The sequence below is a fragment of the Quercus robur genome, chromosome 5 (genome assembly GCF_932294415.1).
Source record: "Quercus robur chromosome 5, dhQueRobu3.1, whole genome shotgun sequence".
In the NCBI taxonomy this organism is placed as follows: domain Eukaryota; kingdom Viridiplantae; phylum Streptophyta; class Magnoliopsida; order Fagales; family Fagaceae; genus Quercus; species Quercus robur.
Genome location: NC_065538.1, coordinates 25,854,462 through 25,880,027, shown reverse-complemented (window position 1 = coordinate 25,880,027; position 25,566 = coordinate 25,854,462). Strand labels below are relative to the sequence as shown.

General features: G+C 37.2%; 1 protein-coding gene across 1 annotated transcript; it reads left to right on the top strand.

The window, feature by feature from the left end:
* The first annotated feature begins 17,198 nt into the window (after nt 1–17,198).
* Nucleotides 17,199–19,162, top strand: LOC126725623 (molybdate transporter 2). Its single transcript, XM_050430428.1, has one exon. The coding sequence runs from the start codon at nt 17,338–17,340 to the stop codon at nt 18,766–18,768; it is 1,431 nt and encodes a 476-aa protein (XP_050286385.1). The 5' UTR covers nt 17,199–17,337; the 3' UTR covers nt 18,769–19,162.
* Nucleotides 19,163–25,566: the final 6,404 nt, after the last annotated feature.

The following is a 25,566-nucleotide window of genomic DNA, read 5'->3' as shown; positions in this document are numbered from 1 at the left end:
TAGCTATCCATCGAGCTTATGAAGTTGTTCCAGCCCCGTGGCTCGACAGCTGCTCGACAGCTGCTCGACGGCATCTCGATAGGCAGGTATCTGCCGAGCTTTATGAAAAATAGAATTCCAGTTTTGTTTTGACTCTAATCCGTGATTATGTGTTTAGGCTTTCTTTTCTTCTAACTCTAGACATATAAAATGATTATTTTAAGGACCGTCAAAGTGTACACAAGTTGCACAAATGTTGAGTAAAGTTTATTCAAGCAATTTGTAATCGGAGACAAAGTTTTGCCCTAGTTCATCATTCTTGTGAAGAAGTTGCTGTGTATGTGCACCGTAGGGTTTTGTGACCAAGTATCTTCTTAATCTTCATCGTTGGGATGAACTAAAGAACTTTGCAGCCAACAACCTTCTCTAGTTGGTGATTGAAGTCGCATACTGGGATCTGCGCATTGGTTAGTCACGTACTTGGGAGCTGTGTATCAAAAAGGGAAATTGTCACCATAGAACAAGTCCAATTGGGTATTGGGGTAAGGGTTCAACTGTAGGTTGGTATAAGGTACTGGGATTCCTTTACTTGTAACCGCTTGTTGTGATAATAGTGAAGTTTTGGGAGTGGTGACCTGAAAATCACCCGGTGGGGTTTTTGCCATGTAGGTTTTTCTCATTCGTAAACAAATCCTCGTGTTATTTATTTTCTGCTGCATAATTAGTTTATTAGTGATTTGTTTGTGCTACCACGCATTTGTATGCTAATTAACTTAATTAATTCACTTGGCTAAATTAATTGGTTAATTTATTACAAGAGGTCAATTCATTTTTGGCCTATCATAGGGGTTCCGTAAAGGGAAAGCTGGGCACTCCGTAACCCTTTGTGATTCACCTTGAGCAGACCCAGAAGAACTCTCACCCTCGGAAGGACTGGGAGTATGCTCCCTCCTTTTTCGTGAGGAAGAACAAGCTATAGAACAACAAATGTATTGGGAAATAGGAAAGTCAAAGGAGCGAAGACTAGAAGAAGAAAATAGAGAAGCAGACTAAATTGGAAAGAAGGAGATAAGCTTGGGAATAGAGGACTCTAGAAAGTGAAAGGAAAATATGAATTGGCTGTAATAATGGTGCAAAGAGCAGTTGGGGAAGACGATGTATGGATAGGTGCGCCAGTTGCCAAAATTTAATTTTAAGAGGAGAGTTAATTGGCAGTTATTAATGGGAGTTACAAGGAACGTGAAAAGAAGGCAGAGGAGGTTTTTTACTCCAACATTCAACACGCAAAGAAGACTAGGATACCCAAAAGTAGCGAGAAAGTTAGGATCCTAAAAGGAGGAAAAGGGGAACCCTGAAGTTAATTAAAATAGTGAAGAAGGAAGTCCTACAAAAATTAAAGCTCTAATTTACTCACGCGTGGGCTACAGGCAACCCATAAGCTTAGGGGGCTAAATGTTGAGGTCTAAAAAGTTATAACACCAAGGCCCAAAATAGCACAGTGGGTGAAACCATATAAAAGGGTTGAGCTCAACACAAGAGAAAAGGATGGCCCAAGTCCATTAAAAAAGATTTAAAGCCCAAAACCCACAAAAGGACAAGCCTTAGGGCCCATGAAACAAAGAAAAAAAAACAAACCCAGCTTGTCAAGATCAGAAAATCAAAGGAAGTCCAGTGGGAAGAACTGGGCCGGGATATCCAGAGGCTGCCAAGGGCTTAGGATCATCGTGATGTGTAACACAGCTAGGATGAGATTGAGACAGTTCAAAAAGAGCACCAAGAAACACAAGGAACAAAGGACAGATACGTCATTCTCAATCACCCAATGATGCAGAAAGGAACCAGAAGGCTTGGAGAGTAACAATTCATGAACAAGAGGCTGGTACCTCGGGCAACCCAGAAAGAAGAACTATAAATAGAAGTAGCCGGGAAAACCTTTAACCTGGCAGGAATGGATTCGGCTCACCTAGGAAAAATGACAAAAAGAAGGACACCTAAAAAGCTGAGTCTGAAAATGTAAGGTTTAGAAGCCTTAAAGGAAGAGAGATTGGAGGACAGCTCTCTAAAGACACCCCAAAATGGAAAGTCAGCAAGAAACTTTTAGGGAAACAGCACCAAAAGAAGAAAACTATGAGAAACAAGGAAAGGACCAGTCATTAGAGTGGCTGGCACAACGTGGGCTCTAGTACCTAGGGGAGTAGAGGAGGGGAATCAGTGGTACCCCAGAACCCTAGAATGACGCTATAAATAGGAGAAGCAGCCAACATTGAATGGTTATTCAACAATAGAGAATCATAATAGAATCATTAAGAAAACTCTATCAAAAACTCAAAGAAAGTGGTAAAAGAAAGAGAAATATCGCCTGGTATCCCAAAAACAGCCACTATAGAACATACTTGGATTCAAAGGGATTCAAACTTTGCAAGTCTTTGAGGCTTAGATAGCCATCTAAGTCTATAATTTTTGAACTTATTTGGACCTTATAACATGTCTTAGTGAGCACATTGTGATATATAATTAAAGAAAGTAATGAAAGATTTCACAGTGTTTTAAGGATCCTTAACAATTACTTTGTCTCTCTCTTTATTACATTGTTCTTTTACTGTTTCTTGCTGTTCAATACATATATATTCTTGCTTGCTAATATGTACTTATGGTAGGATTCTTGCTTTGTGCAGCACTTGGTTTCTAAATAGCCCATTTAACTGTGGTGAACCAAGCCCAACACCTTTAAACAACAACTAAAAGGCCCAGGATCCTTACTTCAACTTGGGCCTGGACATTGTCCAAAAAAGGACCCTCACAACAATTTATTGAAAAAAAAATTAAAAAAAAAAAAAAAAAGCTCTTACAATTGTGGGGTGTGAAATAGCAACTTGGGGGGGGGGGGGGGGTTTACACTCCAATGTTGGTGCTCTTAGAGCACTAGTATTGGTGGTGCTAAAAAGCTATATTGCTATTTTTAGCACCACCGAATATTAAAATGTGGAGAAATTATAAGGTCCTCATGGTGAACAAGTGATGTGATCCACCATTCCATTAAAAGACTCCCACCTGTTTAAAATTGCTCAGTCAAATTTTTTTTTAAAATAAAAACTAATTACTGACTAAGCAATTTTAAACAAATGAGAGTTTTTTAGTGGAATGTTGGACAAGTTACATGGTCCACCATAAGGACCGTATAATTTCTCCAAAATGTAGCTACATTGGTGGAGCAAAAGCCATATTTTTTGGCTCTAAGAAAATATTATTAAATTTTTGTATTCACACTGCTTTTTAATAAAGAAATCTCTTTTGGTTGTATTCACATTACTTTTTAATGAATTTTTAATATTATTTTAATCAAGTAGCTAAATATATAAATCCATGGGTGTATTGTAAAGTGTAAAGGTAAAATAGATAAAGTAACTTTTAATAGAACTATATTATTAAATTTATGGCTCTACTAATATAAATGCTCAAGTACTCCAAGGGTATATGATATAATTAAGCAGAAACCAATAATGAGTTGCCCAATCAATCATCCAGCTAACGTTCAAAATATGAAAGAAAATAGTTGTTTGCTTGTCCAACTAACATTCAACATACGTGTACGAAAGGAGTTGATTTCACATGCTAATTTGTCTTCTTCTAATGGGCAGCGCTCCTCTTATTTAAATCGCTCTCATTTGACACGTTAGTTAGAGTATTTATATCAATATAACTTTTATATATAAATATAAAATTGAGAGGGAAAGGTTTAATTGTATCGCGCCCCTTTTACGAGTAGTAAAGTTTTTGCAATTCGTGTTCAAAATATATATATACAGAGAGAGAGAGAGAATGCTAACGGATGCCATTTAAGCATGGTATATTTGGGTTAGAAAATGCAAAATTCGAATTACTCCGCACTTGCCTTTTCCATTTTGGACCATTTTTGGTTCAAGCCTGCGTCTTGCACTTGTCATGCTTAAAGAGCACCATCTTGATTGAAAGTAAAAGTGCGCTTAATTTTAATGCAAAGTAATGGAAGCAGAATCCAACTCAACCAATATGATGTTTGTATCTCTTAGTCATGGTTTACAAAAATAGTTGCATCAATCTTTGTCAGTCCTCTAATATCCACGATTCCCTTATGACTCTATTTTGTAAGGTAATTATGTGGTAAATAAGTTTCTTTATTAGATTGCAAAAAAATTGCTGCCGAGAGACTGGTAATTTCAATTTGTAGTGAATACTTCTTTATATTTTCAACATAGATATTTAAAGCTCAAATCTTTGTATCAATTGCTACTTACGATTCCAAATACTTCTCATCAACAAAACAAGAATGCTAGAGTTTCTAACATATGAATTGCAACAAACTTTCACTATATTATTGCGTTAAAGAAATTTTGCATCTTCCTAATAGCTCTCTTTCTTAAAATTAAACTGTGAAGGTGTGAAACTCAATCCATTAGAATTGCAAGACTGTTGGATAATCATAACTAAAATGAGACTTAATTTTCCTAAGTGTTTTTTTTTTTTTTTTTTTTTTTTATTAATATTTGATGGGTTTAATCCTAATCTTGAATTCTTTCTACTTTTATTTATTACAAAAAGATGTCTTTCAATTTAAATTGAAAAGGCAGTGTATCCTTACAAGTATTTTAAAATGAATTCTTAGGATGGAAGCCAGTGAGTTCTAACAGTACTCCTTTGTCCTACAAAAAGAAAATGGCATGTGAGGTTGTCACTGATCAAGACCCACTGAAAACGATATGTTATTGTTAACTGTTAAGCTTAAAGTCACTCAAATTGATGGAGGATTAAGGGGACGAAGTCTTAAGTAGGATGCTGACAAAACAATCAATTAAGATAAGTTTAATGATAATTACCATATTGGAGAGACTGGATTCATTCAGGTCATTGAAGGGGACCAGAGGAGCAGCGAGTGATATGCTTGGTTTGCTTGCCCCAATGCAATGTGGCTCATTCAATGTTTATCCTATCCATTATCCATATATGGGGGGGGGGGGGGGGGGGGAGGGGGGGGGGGGGGGGGGGGGTGGTGTCGATAATGGGATTCTCCAATGAAATCATACAACGCAAATGCAAAACAAAAGCTTGTTTAATATCATAAGACACAAATTCATTATTAATTAGAGGAATAGTACGGTAAATGTTTACTTTTGCTTCTTGTTTGATGCCAATGAATATAGACCTATAGCTCTCTTTTGTCTTCTCTTACCGATTTGTAGAATATATCTTTCTTTTCTAATTTATTATTTGACGATTTATAAGACTATTTATACTATTCTTTAAACAAGTATTATTTAAACAAGTAACATGACTTATTAAAAAAGTTATGTGACTAAATTTATGCATGAATATTCTCTTTAAACACCACATAAATAGTTTGGAGGAAAATAGCTCCAAATTTTTTCCAACCAACGAATTCTAAGTTTCACATATATTTTCACAAATCCTCTCTTCCTTGTGCTATGATGGCATAAATGAGTAAGTGGGTTAATCTTTTTTTATTTATTTATTTTTATTTAGGAAAAGAATAAGTGGGTTATTCAATATAGGAGATTGTGTGAAATTTTATGTAATTTTTTTTACCTCTAATACAACTGTAAAATTAATAAGAAGTGTTTGTTGAGGAATTACTTATTTTTGGTATAATATTTGTATAATGTGAGCCAAAAGGATAAAAGCTAGCTTATTTCTAAAAAATTGAAAGTTAAATTATTTGAAATAAAGTTGAGAATCACAAAAGTAGTGTAGAACCTGCAAACAATAGCTAAGTTAAGCAAAAAAGTAACTTTTAATTGCCAAATGCACACTAATAAAAGTCATAATTTTAATTTTAAATGATACTTAAGCTAAATCATTTAGTGTTTTATTTAATTTTTAGATTAAATTCAAATATTTGGTTGCATTGACCAATGTAGTGTATAATTAATTTAATTGTCCTCGAAGGAAGATAACACATTTTACAGCCACATGGTTAAATCTAATTAGAAAATTAAGATATAATATAACACCTAAAGAGCTATACCAAAGTTTCTCTAACTTAATGTGCATGATTAATTGTTCAAACTAAATGTCCAAAGACCAAATTGACACTTATGTCAAAATCCATGAGTGACATTTATAGAAAGACAAAATGTTCTTCCAATTTGGTTTGGTGGAAAATTTATTCAAACTCATTTTATAGCAGTTTAGAAGATTACCCATGTATATTTTTAGTCACATTAACTATTTAAAAGTCATGTGACTTATTTAAATGATTTGATAACTCGTATGATTTTAATACATATGAATGGTGTTGTCAATGGACACATAATAAGTTGGAGGGGATTCTTCAAACTTGGCTTAGAGAAAAATTTTGTACCCAAAATGTTATCTTGAACCACAAAAACAAATACACCTGTTAACACACATTAAAATTAGAGTGAGGTTCATTTAAAAAAAAAAAATGAGAGTGATGTTAGAAATATTATAAATTTTATTTTATAAATTTTTGAATCAATATGATGTTTCACCTATCAAAACAAACAATAAATTTTACAAAAGATTTTACAACTAGGATTCAGTGACAAATCATGATTAATATCTTTATATTATAAAAGTGCGAATGCCGCTACAGTGCTTCGGCACTGTGCACTTAGAGTGTTTGCACTGTGCAAGCACTGTAGCGACAATAGTGCTTTGGTGAGGCACTTCTCTTTTTTTTTTTTCCTTTTATATATATTGTTGTATTGACACAACAAATTTCACAATATTTTCACAATTATTGAGGTGTCAATTTCTTATAAGTTAAAATAAAATAATAAAATATGAAACTGTGACCAACCACAACTGAAAATAAATGTTTTGTGAAAAGTGACAATGCCGTTACAGTTTGCACTGTTCATCTATAGTGTTATTTTGGTGAGCCACTTTGTCTTTGTTTTTTAAGTTTTGAACAGTAGCTAAATTCCAAATAGCACTATAGCTACAGTAGCTACAGTTATTTATTTATTTATTTATTTTTTTAGTCTTCTGTTTGTACTTTTTTTTTCCTTTTATATATATTGTTATAATGATACAACAAATTTCATAATATTTTTACAATTATTGTGACAAAAAATATATAGCTACAGTAGTAACAAAATTTTTTTTTTTCCAGTCTTTCCTTTGTACTTTTTTTTTTCCCTTTTATATATATATTGTTATACTGACACAACAAATTTCATAATATTTTCACATGTGTCAATTTCTTATAAGTCAAAATAAAATAATAAAATATGAAACTTTGATCAACCACAACTGAAAATAAATCTATATATATATATATATATATAAGCACGAATGCGCTAAATCACTGTAACTACAGTGCTTTGGTTTCGTGAGCCACTTTTTTTTTCCCAAGTTTTGAATAGTGACTGCAATGCCAAGTGGCACTGTAGCTATAATAGCTATAGTTTTTTTTTTTTTTTTTCCTTTTAAATATTTATGTAAGATGGTATATATATTGTTATATTGACACAACAAATTTCACAATATTTTTACAATTATTGACGTGTACTGTAGCTACAGTGCTTTGGTTTCATGAGCCACTTTTTTTTTTCCCAAGTTTTGAACAGTAACTACAGTGCCAAGTGGCATTGTAGCTACATTAGCTACATTTTTTTTTTCCAGTAATCGGTTTGTTTGTTTGTTTTGTTTTTTTTTCCTTTTAAATATTTATGTAAGTTGGTATATATATTGTTATACTGATACAATAAATTTCACAATATTTTCACAATTATTGACGTGCCAATTTCTTACAAGTCGAAATAAAATAATAAAATATGAGACTGTGACTAACCACAATTAAAAATAAATGTTTTGAGAAAATGTTACAACACTTATTGTGTAGTGTTTTTGGTTTATTCAACTGGCACGGTAGCTACAGTGCCTAAAGTGTTTTTTTTTTTTTTTTTTTTTTTTTTTTTTTTTTTTTTTTTTTTCCAGTAATCGGCTTATGTTTTTTTTCTTTTTTCTTTTTTTTTTTAAATATTTATGTAAGCTGGTCTATATATTGTTATATTGACACAACAAATTTCACAATATTTTCATAATTATTGACGTGTCAATTTCTTACAAGCCGAAATAAAATAATAAAATATGTGACTATGACTAACCACAATTAAAAATAAATTGTGGGGCCGGGGAATTTATGATCCGGCCCACGCTCTATTAGGGCCCGGGGCCCGTGCCGAGGAGGGTATTTGCCGAGGACGAATGGGGAAAGGCCGAAGTGTCGAGTGGAACAGCCGAGGGTGACCCTGTCCTCGGCACTCCAGGACTTCAAGGGGAAGAGCAACGTCTCGATGATGGCTGCCCCCAAAAAGCCCCCTGAAGGAGATGCGAGTAGAATGGGACCCACGTGGGGGTACGATGCGAAACTGGTTCAGGGTAAATACGTCCCCTCCGCATTAAATGCAACCGCCAGCGTCCTGACCATGTTAATGAGAAAAGAAGCCTGAACAGGGTGACTTCGATCATCGCAACTAACAGAAAGCAAGGAGTGACAGCTAATGGGATGGGCACAGAAGTAGGCACCTGCCTGATCAACAAGTGGAGGGCTAAGATCAACCAGAAAGGGCTATATAATGTGAAGGTTAATGCACTAAAAAAGGGGCTGGGAAAAATAGCCAAAAACCAGAGCCTCCCAGCCCGTCTCCAAGAGAAAGACTCCTAGAGCGAACACGATTTAATTATGTATGAACACCACGAAAAAACCATCGTCTGGTGACCAAGGCCTAACCTTTCAAACCCACGCTCTATAAATGATATTGTTTGGGCCTTTTTACGTGCGAACCCAACATTATTATGGGTCGTCACAAATTGTGTCCTTACAATTGGCGTCGTCTGTGGAAAGACTTGTGTCTTGGCATAGATGGAGGGTTGATACAATCCTTCACATCATTTCCAGTAGCCGGATGTAATGTTCTAGCGTAAAGTTCCACTAGGGGCTATGTTTCTTCACTAGGGGCTGCGCTTCGTAGCGTCAGCAGCACGGATGGTTCTAGGAGTTTGGCCGAGGAGCTAACCCCCCAAAACCAAGGTCCCACGCCACAGTCGAGGGGTTAATTCTCCCAATTACTTAAATATAAAGTTTTGGACAGAACCAAGGTATTGCATGGTCCTCGGACTCAAACCTATGGGGAAACCAACTACTTAGAAATCAAGTTTTGGACAGAACCAAGGTATTGCATGGTCTTCGGACTCAAACCTATGGGGAAAGCAACTATTTAGAAATCAAGTTTTGGACAGAACCAAGGTATTGCATGGTCCTCGGACTCAAACCTATGGTGTAAGGTTGAATTTAATCAACCATGTGTTGGCTTTATTTCGTAACAAATTTGCTTGTAATACAGCACTTAGAAACCCTGTATTTAGGTGGGAATCATGTAAGGGTAGTGTGTGAGAGAGTGTGAAGAAATGCTCAAGACTGTGCAGTGAAGCAGGGACTCGCGGCTTGATCTCGCGGGAGGCTCATGGCTTGCAAGCCGCCAAAAGTTGCACACGCGCAAAGTATGTAGGGGAGCTGAACAGTCATGCCACCTGGAGTACTACAAGACAAAAATCCAGACTGGCCATTAAGTTAGCTCACGGTTTGAACTCGCGACTCAGTCAAGTCGCGAGGTCAAGTCGCCAACCAACCCTGTTTTTGGAAAAATTGACTCTTCACATTCCATTCTCACACCAGTATAAATACCCCTCATTCCCACAAAATATGTGTGGCTATTCAGAAAGAAAAACCCTAAGAGAGGTTTCTTCAAAACACCCACCTAATTAGAGAGAGCTACTCATTCTTAGAGAGAAATCTTTGTAGTCTCTTCTCATTCCCTCTCTCATTGTCATACCTATTGAGAAGAGATTTCTATTCAAACACTACCCACACCCATTTAGAGTGTTGAGTGTTTTTGGAGCTTTGGGAAGCATTGGAAGATGCCAAGGATGGCGGATGCTATGGATTATAGCGGAATCCGGTAAGTTAGAAAAGAAAAAGGTTCGGCGCAACCTTGTTAGAGCAAGAAGCTTGGAGGGCTTAGGTACATCGGGTAGATTAGGCTTGGAGGGTCTATTACTGTTCATGTATCCCAACTACATTCTCTAGTGGATTATTGACCGATTGGAGGGCGGCGGAGAGGTTTTACGCCGAGAGTTTCGGTTTCCTCTTCGATAACACATCGTGTGTTGTCCTTGTGTGTTTGCATCTCTCTTCCCTTTATCTTTGCCTTTTATTTTCTGCTGTGGATGTGATTTATAATTGGCTTAGATTGATTTCCAATTCTGTTTATAGCTTATGTTCATTTTCTGCACACTTGTTGTTTGTCATAAATCTTGAATTGGTTATTTTGTATTTGGGGGTCTAAACGTTCAAGGGTGTTTTTACACATATTTGAACTTTCATATGGGGAAATCAACTACTTAGAAATCAAGTTTTAGACAGAACCAAGGTATTGCATGGTCCTCGGACTCAAACCTATGGGGAAACCAACTACTTAGAAATCAAGTTTTAGACAGAACCAAGGTATTGCATGGTCCTCGGACTCAAACCTATGGGGAAACCAACTACTTAGAAATCAAGTTTTGGACAGAACCAAGGTATTGCATGGTCCTTGGACTCAAACCTATAGGGAAACTAACTACTTACAAATCAAGTTTTGGACAGAACCAAGGTATTGTATGGTCCTTGGACTCAAACCTATAGGGAAACTAACTACTTACAAATCAAGTTTTGGACAGAACCAAGGTATTGTATGGTCCTCGAACTCAAACCTATGGGGAAACCAACTACTTAGAAATCAAGTTTTGGACAGAACCAAGGTATTGCATGGTCCTCGGACTTAAACCTATGGGGAAACCAACTACTTAGAAATCAAGTTTTGGACAGAACCAAGGTATTGCATGGTTCTCGGACTCAAACCTATGGGGAAACCAACTACTTAAATATCAAGTTTTGGACAGAACCAAGGTATTGCATGGTCCTCGGACTCAAACCTATGGGGAAACCAACTACTTAAAAATTAACTTTTGGACAGAACCAAGGTATTGCATGGTCCATGGGCTCAAATCCATGGAGAAGCCAACTACTTTAAAGAAACCTAGATACTAAGCAGGACCTAACACTACACGTGGCATCTCGGATGATGCCTATATCTCCATTGAATGAGGGTTTGACATGAGTTCAAGGCTCTACAGGTGCAGGTGAGCTAACGTTCTGAAACATGATTCTAAATATATCGCATACACAACTATTCATACGTGTTAAGATAATTAGTTCAAAAATCATAAACAACAGTAAGTATTGACAAGGGCAACTAACAAGTAACCAAAAGGAAAGAGGAAGAAAAGAATTTCATATACGCGTTCAACAGGTTCAAACTACCAGCAGATTACAAAGTTTTCGAAATAAAAAAGAAACTAGTTAATCATTAAACTAAAAACAAATACGAGGCCTGGCCAAGGTTTCTACTTCTTTAATTTTGCATCGGACACGTCCTGGGAAGGCGAAACGGGATTAGCTTCGATGCCCTGGAGGATAGTCCCTTCTGGGGAAGACTGAGCAGGATCAGTGTCGGTACTCTTGGGGACCACAGCAAAGGGAATTGCCTGTAGAGGCTGGGCAAGTATGGCTGGCTCTTCGGCATCAGGAATCTGAGTGCCAACCATAGGCTCAGCAACCTCTTTGGGTACCTCGGGATCCGTACGCTGAGATGCTTCTATCACATCTTGAAGCTCTCCCCCTTTAAGCGGCTGGCCAGGAGAGGCGCCGACCTGTACAGTATCCGATTGAGTGACCCCTCCCTTATGTTGGTCGCTCACGGCCTTGGAGTTGGTGGAGGTGTCCTCACGGATGGCTACAGGGTAGAATATGTTCTCCGCTTTCCACAAATCGAACGAAGCATCCACCCCAACTCGCTTCAAGGCCTCTTCCCAAACCTGGGAGCAATAAAGCCTGCATACTCCGGGAATTTGGGCTTTAAGGATGGCTTGGGTTTCAGCTACCCCTGCGTTATAACCCTCATCCTCGACCGTTTCCTTGGTAGCCTCAGCCTCGTTTCTGGCAAACTCAGCCTCCTGCTTGGCCCTTATGGCTTTGTCCCGAGCGAACTCCGCCACACCTTTGTTATTCTCTACTAGGATCAGTCTTTTATTTAAATCACTGATCTGCTCCTTGGCTATTCGCAACTGATCCTCGGTTTCTAGCAGACGTTTTGTTTGGTCCTCGGCTTGTTTTTGGGCGCTAGATAAACCCGCCGAGGCGCTATCCCTATCTCGGATAACTTCTGTTAAGGCAGCCTTGGCCTTGGCGAGGTCGTCCTCGGAAGCTTTGAGAGTCCGCGTGGCCTCTATGCGCTTGGAGCGTTCATTCTCGGCCGCCTTACTCTGCTTGTTCACTTTCTCCTCCATCTTATAGGTGGCCTGGAGAGCCTGTCAAGGGAGATAAATACATCGTGAATGACGGACCGGGAGTAAGAGTTAATAAATTTTTAGGGTTCAAGAGCCTTGCCATGCCCAAGTGCCTCTTCATACTGAGGAAAACCTCCTGCATCCTCATTTTCTTCAACCCATCCATGTCGGTGGGAAGCAGCATGGTTCTCCCTAGTGCGTCTGCCACATAACCACCCTCGCCATCTCCAAGGTCCCTCATGGACGCGGTTTCTAGCAGTGGATCCCTGTGCAGCATTGGGACGGGAAGCCAGGCGCTTGGCGAGGATTGGGCCTCGATCCCCTTTCCCTTGCCTTGGGAAGATTGGGTTTCAGTCTCCTTACCCTTGCTTTGGTGCCCAATCTTCAATTGTTTCGCACGCGGGGCTTCTTCCTTCTCCTTAGAAGGTTGGGATATTCCCCCATCCATGGTTTCCTTGCCCTTAGGACTCCTCTTTCTCTTTGAATCAGTGCTCTCCGGCCAAGGAGGCAGAGCTGGTTGGGGAGGAGCAGGAAGTTTGTGGCGGGGGGATTGTGGCTGTGACTTTGTGGAGGATGACCTAGTCTGGATAGCTTGGGGCGGAGGTAGTGAGGAAAGAGCATTGGGTTGCGGCGTTCCCTGCGCACCCTTCCCTAGTTGACCCTCGAGGAGTTCGAATAAGCTGGTCGGGGGATTTCTCTTGAGTCCCATCTCGGCTTGAGAAGATGTGCCTACTGATGACAATTCCGTCTCGGACAAGACTGGGTCACCTATATCACCAGAAGGATCCTCAGATTGGTTGGCTAGGTCAAATACCCCAAACCCTTCCTCGGGCTGATCTAACTCACCTTCGTCCTCCACTACTTGATGAGATGAGGAGAGGTCCATCAGTGGGATGCTCTCTGGGACAGATGATACTTCGGAGATTAAAAGTCCTGTCTCGACCACGGTAATTTTTGGAAGCCGAGGACGGTTAGCGCTGATCACGTGCCTAGGGTCGGCAAATGACTTCTGAACGGGAACGTACCCTAATATTTTGTGAGCGGCTCAGACTTGACCATCTTTGTCATTTACGAAAACTGTCGCTTGTAGAACAGTCTCCAAGTCCATCCGGTTAACTAAGTGAAAATGCCGTTGATAAGCGTGTGGATCTACAAAAGAAAAACACATATGTATAGTTAGTTACCGAACCACATCAGATTAGAATGGCGCAAAGTGTCAGCGCCCTTCCATTCCCTATACCCCACCTGGTTCTCCTTCTACTATGGGACACGGATTGCCATCATGCCATTCACCAGTGACGATAAGGAAATCCTTGTTTAATCCCTTGTTGGAATCAGGGAGGCATTGAATTAGTCGAACCCTTTCGTCTCTCGTCTTCATGTAGTAGGATTTCCGCTTCAAATTTTGGAGATTATAGCACCAATTCACATCATGGTGGGTCAATCTTAGCCCCATCTTTTCGTTTAAAGCATCCACGCAACCCAGAATCCTAAACATGTTGCCAGTGCACTGGGTGGGGGCTAATCGGAAGTGCCTGAGGTAACCCCTCGTTACTGGCCCCATAGGGATTCTCATACCCCCCTCTATGAAGGTAAGGACGGGAAGTACTACCCCGCCTGTTTCCCTCTTATAGTGCCACTCCCCCATCTTACAATGCCTCAGACTTACGTTAGGAGGAATCCTGTAATCGGCAATGAACTTTTTCATCGCCTCTTCAGTATCGACTAATTTCCTCAGTCTCGATTTAGCCATCTCTATGATTTACTAAACAAACTCAACCAGCGACAGGAGAAGAAAGGGAACCAGAGAAAAATAAACCGAGAAAAGAAAAAGTACGAGTTAATGGAGGCAGGGAACTTACATAAAAGAGGAAAGACGCTTCGGACAGGCTTTTTGTGCTGGAGATAGACTTAAGTTTGGACGAAAGTTCATATGAACCCAGGGTATACGCGCTAGAACTCTTAAGTGCAAAACTGAAGAGACAGATCCGTTCCAAAAAATCATTTATACTTCCTAGGGTAATTGCACAAATTTTCCCGCCCATAAAGACCAAGGAATCACCACCGTTTGATCTTCATCATGCCGTAGAACGTGGGAAACACAGAGCCGTCCGTATTTAATGAGGCCACGTTTCACCTTCCAAGGGCTCCAAGAACGTGTCTCGGGCAGACGGAAAGTCTCAGGAACCGATAGGTGACAAGGATTGACAGGCATTGACAGGTATCTGATGTCATCGAAACCCTCCTATCCGTCCGAGGAGTCGGATAGCAGGATTTTGAGGGGCTATTGTGGGGTCGGGGAATTTATGATCTGGCCCACGCTCTATTAGGGCCCGGGGCTCATGCCGAGGAGGGTATTTGCCGAGGACGAATGGGGAAAGGCCGAAGTGTCGAATGGAACAGCCGAGGGTGACCCTGTCCTCGGCACTCCAGGACTTCAAGGGGAATAGCAACGTCTCGATGATGGCTGCCCCCAAAAAGCCCCCTGAAGAAGATGCGAGTAGAATGGAACCCACGTGGGGGTACGGTGCGAAACTGGTTCAGGGTAAATACGTCCCCTCCGCATTAAATGCACCCGCCAGCGTCCTGACCATGTTAATGAGAAAAGACGCCTGGACAGGGTGACTTCGATCATCACAACTAACAGAAAGCAAGGAGTGACAGCTGATGGGACGGGCACAGAAGTAGGCACCTGCCTGATCAACAAGTGGAGGGCTAAGATCAACCAGGAAGGGCTATATAATGTGAAGGTTAATGCACCAAAAAAGGGGTTGGGAAAAATGGCCAAAAACCAGAGCCTCCCAGCCCGTCTCCAGGAGAAAGACTCCTAGAGCGAACACGATTTAAGTATGTATGAACACCACGAAAAAACCACCGTCTGGTGACCAAGGCCTAACCTTTCAAACCCACGCTCTATAAATGATATTGTTTGGGCCTTTTTACGTACGAACCCAACATTATTATGGGTCGTCACAAATTGTGTCCTTACATAAATGTTTTGAGAAAATGTTACAACACTTATTGTGTAGTGTTTTTGGTTTATTCAACTGGCACGGTAGCTATAGTGCCTAAAGGTTTTTTTTTTTTTTTTAAATAATCGGTTTGTGTTTTTTAAAAAAAAATATATTTATGTAAGCTGGTATATATATTATTATACTGACACAAAAAATTTCACAATTATTGACGTGTCAATTTCTTACAAGTTGAAATAAAATAATAAAATATGAGACTGTAACCAACCATAACTAAAAATAAATGTTTTGAGAAAATGTTACAACTCTTATTATTATCACAATATTTTTACAATTGTTGAGATCTCAGTTTCTTATACATCAAATAAAAAAATGCTAAGTCCATAACATTTTAACATTAATTTATATAGTGCCAAATTTTTTTTTTTTTTTTTTTTTTTCAGTTATCGGTTTGTGTTTTTTTTTTTCTTTTAAATATTTATGTAAGCTAGCATATCTATTAACTATATAAAAAGAGGCAAAGGCTCATGAATAGTGTTTTTTTGGTTTATTCAATTAATGAGGTGCACTTTTTCTTTTCTTTTTTCTTTTTCTTTCCCCTTCAAGTATGCCAGTTGATTTAAGCTTTGTTTTTGTTTTTGTTTTTTTTTATTTTTTTATTTTTAAGATCTTTATATGTTTACTTTGTACTTGCAATGCAAGTTTACATTATAAATACACAAAAGTTGTTAATATTATACACATTTGCACAAAAAATGGTAAATATTGTACAAAGTTTGTAAATGTGTACAAAATTTGCCAATTTTTTTGTGTCCATAATATAAATTTACATTGTAATTAAGTACAATGTATACATAGAGATATTATGAAAATGTTGTAACGCATGAGTCAATTCCTTATGAATCAAAATAAAATAATAAAATATTATATCAAGATCTAGCACAACTAAAAATGTCGTGACATTTTGTTGTTATTACAATATATTTACAACTATTAAGGTGTAAGTTATAGGTTAAAATAAAATAATAAAATATTGGACTAGGATTTGTCATGGTCTTATACGATTGAGATTAACTTTTTATGACATAATTATCAAAATTCTTAAAATTAATATCTCTTTTAATTAATGTAAATCTCTTTGTATTTTAAAAATCAAATGATTTATATTTATATTTTGTGATACAAATAAAATCTAAAATTGATCCTAATCACTATTTATCTTCCCATGGCTAGCACGTGCCTTGCACATGCTGCCTTGACTAGTATAATAAAAATGATGTAAAATTTGTTGTACATGTAATGGTGTTGCTATTGAAAAAAAGAATTAATACTTTTATTTATCACGTTGTCAAGTTATAGTAATATTTTTAAGTTTCAATTAGTTTAATTAGTATCTTCACTTCATAATAAAAAGTAATCAACCAAAGTCTACACAAAAAATTAGAAAATTCTTAGGTCCTCTTAAAATACAGAGAAATGATTCTATTTCCTCTCATATTAACAGTAGACTCTACTATAAATTTAATGAGTAGACTTCACTAATAATGTGAGAGGAAGGAGTACCAAGCACCATTTTCCATGCTCCAAAAATACCTAAGAATTACCCCTAAAAATTAGAAGGTGTTTGGTACATGCACTTAAAAACTGAAAAAAATATATCTAAAAATATGTATAAAAATCCGTGTGGATGAAAATATGTATAAAAATACGTGTAATATCATTTGTTGATTAAAAATTAAAAATACATGTTTGTTTGAGTGTGTACCAAATGGGGCCTTTAATTTGTATTTAGATTTAATTTGTAATTTGTAAATAACAATCATTATGTGATTGACCCATAAACTAGCGAGAATGTTTAGCATTTTCCAACGTTGAATTCACCAACCCCCTTCCCCCTTCCCCATACACAGCACAAGGCTCTGTTAAAAGATCCATTTTCAATTCTTCATCCACACACACACCACCTCTCACCACCATGGCCCAATCCACCACCACCACCACACCTCTCCTCTCAACCCCATGGCGCCACCGTCTCCGTCTCAAAACCTCCCTCTCCTCCGAGCTCTCAGGCGCCGTGGGTGACCTCGGCACCTACATCCCCATCGTCCTAACCCTCACCCTCGTCTCCCACCTCGACCTCGGCACAACTCTCATCTTCACCTCCCTCTACAACATCGCCACTGGTCTCCTCTTCGACATCCCTATGCCAGTCCAGCCCATGAAATCCATCGCCGCCGTCGCCGTCGCAGAATCCTCCTCCGGCCACCTCACTGTCCCCCAGATCGCCGCCGCTGGTCTCTCCACTTCCATCGTTCTCCTCTTCCTTGGCTCCACTGGCCTCATGTCTTTCCTCTACCGTTTCCTTCCTCTCCCTGTTGTTCGTGGCGTTCAGCTCTCTCAAGGCCTCTCCTTCGCTTTCACTGCCATCAAATACATTCGCTATAACCAAGACCTAGTCACTTCCAAGTCTGGAACTCCTCGTTCTTTGCTTGGCTTCGATGGCCTTGTTGTTGCTCTTGTTTCTCTCTTATTTCTGATCTTAACAACTGGGGCTGGTGACCATCACGATGATAATCAAGGTGATCACGAAAATCAGACAGTGCGTGCACGTGATGATGATGATGATGATTGCAGACAACCTCGGAGTCGTCGAGAGTATACGAGGTTAAAGTTTCTGTCTTCGATTCCTTCGGCTCTTATTGTGTTCTTGGTGGGGTTGTTTCTGTGTTTTCTTCGTGACCCTTCGGTTTTTAAAGATCTAAAGTTTGGTCCTTCGAAGATAAGTGTGTTGAAAATCACGTGGGAGGATTGGAAGATTGGTTTTGTTAGAGCTGCAATACCACAAATTCCCCTATCTATATTGAATTCAGTGATTGCGGTTTGTAAGTTATCTGGGGATTTGTTTCCAGACCGTGAGGCTTCGGCTATGAAAGTTTCTGTGAGTGTTGGGGTTATGAACTTTGTTGGGTGTTGGTTTGGGGCAATGCCGGTTTGCCATGGTGCTGGTGGGCTTGCAGGGCAGTATAGATTTGGGGGTAGAAGTGGTTTGTCTGTGGTGTTTTTGGGGATAGGGAAATTGGTTCTTGGATTGGTGTTTGGGAATTCTTTTGGGATGATTTTGGGTCAGTTTCCGATTGGGATTCTTGGGGTGCTTTTGCTTTTTGCTGGGATTGAATTGGCTATGGCTTGTAGGGACATGAACTCAAAGGAAGAGTCTTTTGTCATGTTGGTTTGTGCTGCTGTTTCTTTGACTGGATCCAGTGCTGCTTTGGGGTTTGGGTGTGGGATTTTACTCTTTTTGCTTCTGAAATTAAGGCAAAAAGTGGACTGTTGTGGTTATGGGTTTCTCAGATCCAACAAGCCTAAATCTTCCGTTGATGGTGAAGCTAGTAGCATCATTCCTTAGAAATTTGTGTTGGGTTACACACGAAAATAGCAGCCTTGTTGCAATTTCTGGTTGTAGGGCAATATTAGTAGAGTAATGTTATTTATGTGAAGTGGGAACTTTCTCTCTTTTTGGATTTTACTTTTTCTTTTTGCTAGGAGTTCTATAAATTAGTCATGTTGTATGTAGAAGTGATAATTAGTCTGATTTTGGTTCATGTTTTGGGGAAATTTCCTTGAACCGTGGTTTAGTGCAAGCCATTGGGATAGAACCAATTTGGGCTGTAGCCACTGGCCCACTGGTGGCGTTTCTTGCGATTAGAAATTTCATTCTTGGTTTGGTGGTATTGTAAAAATCTTGTGAAAATATTTAATCAGTTCCCAATTGGAATTCATGGGTTGGGGATGCTTTTTTAGTTTGCAGGTATTTTGAATTGGTTTGGCCTTCAGAGAGAACAAGAATTCAATGCAAGTCTTTATGTGATGATTGTCTGGGCTGCTTCTTTACTAGCACTTAGCAGGGTCTAGTGTTGCAGTTTGCTTTGCGTTTAATGTCTCTGCCATCTAAGAATGATAATTTGAAAATTCTGGTCCATTTGCATTGAAGTTATTTTTGCTGTAATTGAAAAATGAAAACATTATAGCAAAATAATTTTTAAATGTTTAAATAGTATCGTGGGATTTATTTTTAATATTTTTAAATGCGTAAACAGTGCTATTACAGTGCGTAAACAGTACTACTACAGTACGTGAACATTGATTTTTGTCTCTATACAGTAAATTCATGAACAGTATGAATTTACTGTTCATGCGCTGAAAAAAAAAAAAAAAAAAAAAAAAAGCTGAACGCAGACGCGCAACCCAAACGGGTACTCTGAACATGGGAAAAGGAAATAACGTTGTTACCAAAATAGTATCTCCAAAATGGCAAAGAACTAGCTCTCAATGGGCCCAAATCAGCCCAAAGCTCGCCTATGCCTAGTCGGGCCAATCGAGGTCGAAGCTTAAGCAACATTATTTGGGCAAGTATTGGTTGTGTGCTTTTGCTAAAAGGTTAGTCCAAATACAACCTGACCGAATAAACACAGATTTGTTCATATATTTCGGACTTTTGTTTGAATACAACCTGACCCGAGGTAGTTATTGTTTGAATACTTGTTAGGAGATTCCAACAAGTTGTCATGATTCTCTAATTTCATGATTTAGATTCATTTTAAATGATGCATATTGTTAGATTCAAAAAATAAAATTGTACCCATAAAATGTACTCTCTCCATTTCCAATGAAATGAACAGAAGTACGTTTCTATGAATGAAGGGTCATTAAAAATTCTTCCAGTACAATTTTTTCTTTGTACATGGCTTTGTGATTAATAAATCAATGATTAACAAACAGCATATAGAGAGATGATTCACAACATGCAACCTCTATTTAAGGTAGGTCATGCTCTCACCTCTACAAATCCATTCCATTACTCAAACCCAATAGTACCTTTTTTTTTAAAAAAAAAAAAATATTATTATTATTTTTTAATATAAAAGGATTGTAAAAACAGGCAACTGTCACAAGGCCACCCTTCACATGTTTGAATTGAAAGAATTTGTTCAATGTCCACCACTCCCATTAAAAAAAAAAAAAGAAGTGGGAATCTTAGTCTATCACATCTATATTTATTACCCTAACCAATCGTCCATTTTGCATTCAATGTTATGCTAGAAGCTTATAAAATTTTTTAAAAGTTGGATTTGGATTGGGTGCAGGTATTGTGCAGTCACGCCATATCCCTCACAATTTATTTTTTTATTTTTATCATTCTTACATTTTAACTTTCACTTTTTTTTTTTTTTTTTTTTTTTACTTTTCTCATTTTTATTTTTATTTTAATGGTAGAGAACTAGAGATTAAAATTTTCTTTTTTCAACTTTAAATCTCAACAACCACAGCCCATGTTAGACAAATTGGTACTTCCCCAAGTTTTAAAGGCGAGGGGTTCATGGACCTAGATTCAAGTAGTCCCGAGGTGGAGAGAGGTGGGGTTATATTGTCGATTGTCAAAAAAAAAAAAAAAAAAAAAAAATTAAATCTTAGCATTTCACAACTATTGCATTAAAGCATTCACATCAAAAATGTGAAAAATGCTGAAATCTTACTTTAGCTCTCAACCGTACAAAAACTCATTCACATCAAAGATGCTCTTCTTAAAATTTTTGATATCTTAGCTACAGTAGATTGCTATCTTTGGTAGTATACTATAGCACAAATTTTTAGAAAATATAATTTTTTATTACACAGGTCAATTAAAATAACAATTATCCAGTGGCGGAGCCAATAATTTATCCTTAGGGAGGCCATATATTATTATTATTATTATTATTTTGTGTATGAAATCTAAAATAGTGTGAGAGTGCTTTTTTTTTTTTTTTCTGTAGCACTTAGGCCCAAGGATCCTAGGCCGATTAGTTGTAGTTTGGTGGACTGGGCTTTGATTCACCGCAACTAAAGGGCTGTTTAAGAATCAAATGGTGCACAGGACATACTTCCTACAATACATATAAACTAACAAACAAGGATATTTGTATTGAACAACAATCAAAATAGCAAAGTAATGCAAAAAAAAAAAAAAAAAACAAACAAACAGTAAAAGCACAAAGTAATGGTTAGGGATCCTCAAATCAGTAGAGAATATTTCATTGAATTTTCTTTATTATGATTATAGTATGTTCACCAAGACGTGATACAAGGTTCAAGCAAGTTCAAAAGTTACAGTCTTAAATGGTTATTCTAACCTTTAAAACTTGCAAATTTTGATTCTTTTTGAATCCGAGTATGTGCTATAGTGGCTTTCTCTAGGATAGTGGGAAGTAATTTTACTAGTTTCTCTGAGTTTTTTCTTCTCGACAGAACTTTCTCAATGATTCTGTTACCAATTTTTTTCTCCCCCTTTTTCACAATCCTTCCCCCCTTTTTATAGTGTTATTCTGGAGTCCTAGGGGAACTATTGATTCCCTTGTTTTGCCTTCTGGGTAGCAGAGCCTGTGTTGTGCCTATTGCCCAGAAGGTTCAGTTTCCCTATTCTTCATTCTTTCCCTCTTTTTAGTTTTGTTTCTTTGAAGTCCATGGCTGACTACCTATTTCGGAGTATGCTGAGGTCACGTTCTTCATGGTCCAGCTTTTGGCCGTCCTTCTTCTTTATCTTTTTTCTCAAATTGGCAGAATCCCACTCTGCCAGTTTGAAAGTCTTTCGCTGCTACTCCCCTTTTTTATACTTCTTCATTCTGGTTCCCCGAGGTACTACCCACTTGCGCTATGAGAAGTTGCTCCAAGTTTCTTTCTTCTTTTTTTCTTGCTGGGTCACTTGACACTTGAGAAGGACGTGCCCTCTCCTTTGTTTCTTGTGTTCTTTTTTGTCTTTTTTCTTTTGAACTGTCTTAATCCTTTCTTGATTGTATTTACACACCTCGGGGATCTTGAGCCTTTTGGCAGTCTTTGAGGACCCCGGCTCAGCTTTCTTTTTCAATCTTTTGACTTGAGCTTCTTTTCTTTTTTCTTTCTTCTTTTCTCATAAACTTCTGGGCTTGCCTTTTTTTTTTTCTTCTTGATGTTTTTTGGGTTTCAAGCCTTTTGGGCTTACCATTTCTTTCCTTTTCCGTGACCCCTTGCATTTATTTCTTTGGGCTTGGGTGCTGTGACTTTTTAGACCTCAACAAATAGTAATGTTCAATGCTACATAACTCAATATGTGCTATAAACAACAACTAAATACATGTTAAATTTTTTTTTTTGAAGTGCTAAATACATGTTAATATAGTAGTATATATTGTATATTTTAATCAAACTATTCAAGTACATTTATAAATTATAATACCATGTGGTATATAGTATATTTATTATTATAATAACAAATAATATATTATAAGGAAAATAAAAAAGAAAGCAAATGAAAAGTAAAGTAAAGAAATCAAAACAAAGCAAATGAAAAGTTAAGTAACACAGAAGCATAATACAGGGTTGAGGGGCCTACGGAAGCTTCAGGCTTGTCTTTCACTCTTTCTTGTCTAGTCTAGTCACACAAAACTTTTACTTTTATATTGTAAACACAAAACTGCGGCAGCAGTGGGGAAAAGAAAGAACTGAAAAGAAAAAGAAGGCAAATGCCAACGGGGAGAGAGAGAGAGAGAGAGAGAGAGAGAGAGAGAGAGAGAGAGAGAGAGAGAGAGAGAGAGTCACCTATGAAGCATTGTGAGCAAAAATTTCTGCAATTGTGTGGGGGACTTGGTGGTGTGGCGAATCAACAAAACTGCTGACCTTTCAATTTTTCTACTGGTGTGGTACAAGTAAGTCTTAGATGTGTTGGGACGAAAATTAGAATTTTTTTTTTCCTTTTATTTGTTGAGGTAATTGTTAAAATACCTATGTATTCATTTTAAAGATAAGGCTTTTTTTTTTTTTTTTTAAATTAAATTATTTTAGGATAATTTCAAGAAAAAAAAAATTTCCTTAATTTTTTTTTTTAAACTTTTTGGGGGGGGGGGGGGGGGGGGGCCAAGGCCCCTTCAGTCCTATTGATGGCCCGCCATTGCAATTCTCTCTCTCTCTCTCTCTCTCTCTCTCTCTCTCTCTTTGTGTGTGTGTGTGTGTGTGTGTGTGTGTGTGTGTGAAACCATAGCAAACTTATAGTCCATATGAAACACCAAGACAAACCTTCTTCCTATGCCACCCACTTACACCGATGCTTACCATGGCTTTGCCGCCTCACTCGACTCTGGTCAAGCCTATTTACTCGCCGCCTCACTAGTGGGTATGGATCAGGCCATAAGCGACGACGTTGATGTGCTATTGCTCTCTCTCTCTCTCGGTGGATGTTTTTCTTTTTCTTTTTTCGATCGTTGGTGGTGATGAGGTTGTGGGTTTGGATTTGTGATTTTGGTGGGTTGTTTTTCTTTTTCTTTTTCTTTTTTCGGTTGTTGGTGGTGAATGGTGATGAGGTTGTGGGGTTTGGGTATGTGATTTGGTTGTGATTTTGGTAGTTGGTGGTCATGGTTGTGGGTTGTGGTGATAGTGGCAGTTGTTGTAGCTGTGGTGGCATCGGCTGGTGGTTTATTTTTATTTTTTGGTGGTGGTGGTTGGTAGTGACTTGCCATGGGTGTGGGTTTGCTTGGATTTAGAAGAAAGTGGTGGGTTTTTAGAGAAAGGGAGAGACACATATAAGAAGAGAGAGAAAGAAACATATAGAGAATAAAAAAATAATATTTAAATAAAGTGGTAAAAATAATAGAATTTTTTATGTTGGGTGTATTAGAAAGTGAGGTGTTAAAATAGATAAAATAGTATTTTGAGTTGTTAAAAGCCAAAAATTTTAATATTCTTGATGTGAATGCTCTTAGGTATTGTGCCTAATCTCAATCGTAAAAAGTTAATATAATTTTTTCTAAAAAATATGTTTGCCATCCTATGTCAAAAAGTGACATTTTTGGGAATCAAGGCCTCCCTTCTTGCTATTTATCCTTGGATAGGTTAAAGCCAAATTAGAAACATGCTTCAAGGAGAGAAGAAATAATACCATCAAGATTCAAGCTATAATGTAATTGTTTCAAAAGGTTCTAAATTGGAAATTTGTAATCTAAATACTACAACTAAAATACATACTATATGATAAAATTTGGGTTCGAAAAGTCATTGTTGCACCAAGTACCTACACTCTTTTTATGCCATGCGGATAAACTTCATTAATGATTTTGGTAAATTACATCATTACTGTGTAACTTTTGTTGGTTTCAAATTAAACCTTAAATTTGAAAAAGTTTATAGACCATGAGATTTTTAAACAGTATTTTCAATCCATGCCTTCAATGAGTCACTATTAATTAAAAGTAATAATATTCATATATACCATGCAAAAGCATAAGACCTTTGGCACACTATCGGCCATTTAATTTCTGCCACAATGTTCAAAAAAAATTTTGCCACCAAAATATTCACAATAAAATTAATATTATATAAGCTCATGTTAGGCTCAAATCTTCCTATAACATATTATATATTATATAATAAAAGTTGTGTATGAAGTGGTTCCATCAAAGAAATACCCTCTTCTTTTGTTATTATACATTAAAATAATGTGAAACTCTATTCCTAAAATTTTAAAATGTTAAAAAAAAAAAAAAATACCATGACCAATTAAATTCTAATACAAAGTTTTTTGTTTTTATAAATTTCATTATTTATTTTATATTATTTCAATAATCTACCCCAATTTGTTTTAACTATAAAAGTTCGATCTTATATGTTGTACTTGCATTATATAGCTCAATTTAAGTATTACAAGTTGTACAATATAATTTTGCCAGACTTATTGTATTTATATAAAATTATTAACATATATAGTTTACTTAAAATGAAATTCTATTACGAAGATTTAATAACATTAAAATACTGGCTTAACACTTAATTGTCAAAAGTTTCAAGAAATTTAAAAGAAGTTCTATTATTTATTTTAAATGATTTTATAATCAATTTTTATCTTTGATTTTTGATATTAAAAAAATAGTCTTATTTGATATGCATTCATCAAGTGGCTTAAAATATTTGTTCTTTTTTTTTTTGTTTTAATTATATTATTTGATTTTTTTTTTCCATACAACATAATACTAGTCTAACATAATATTAAGACAAGGGATGGTTCAAGCATCTTTTGCATGAAAAGTTAAGTAAATTTTACAAAATATATATATATATATATATATATTTTTTAAGTTTATTTGAGCAATGAACATATTTGGCATGATTTGGTTATCACACTTTTTGGGGATGATACATAAAA

Bases quoted from the DNA above. Each gene is read 5' to 3' on its own strand.
- LOC126725623 (XM_050430428.1), top strand. From the start codon at position 17,338: ATGGCCCAATCCACCACCACCACCACACCTCTCCTCTCAACCCCATGG.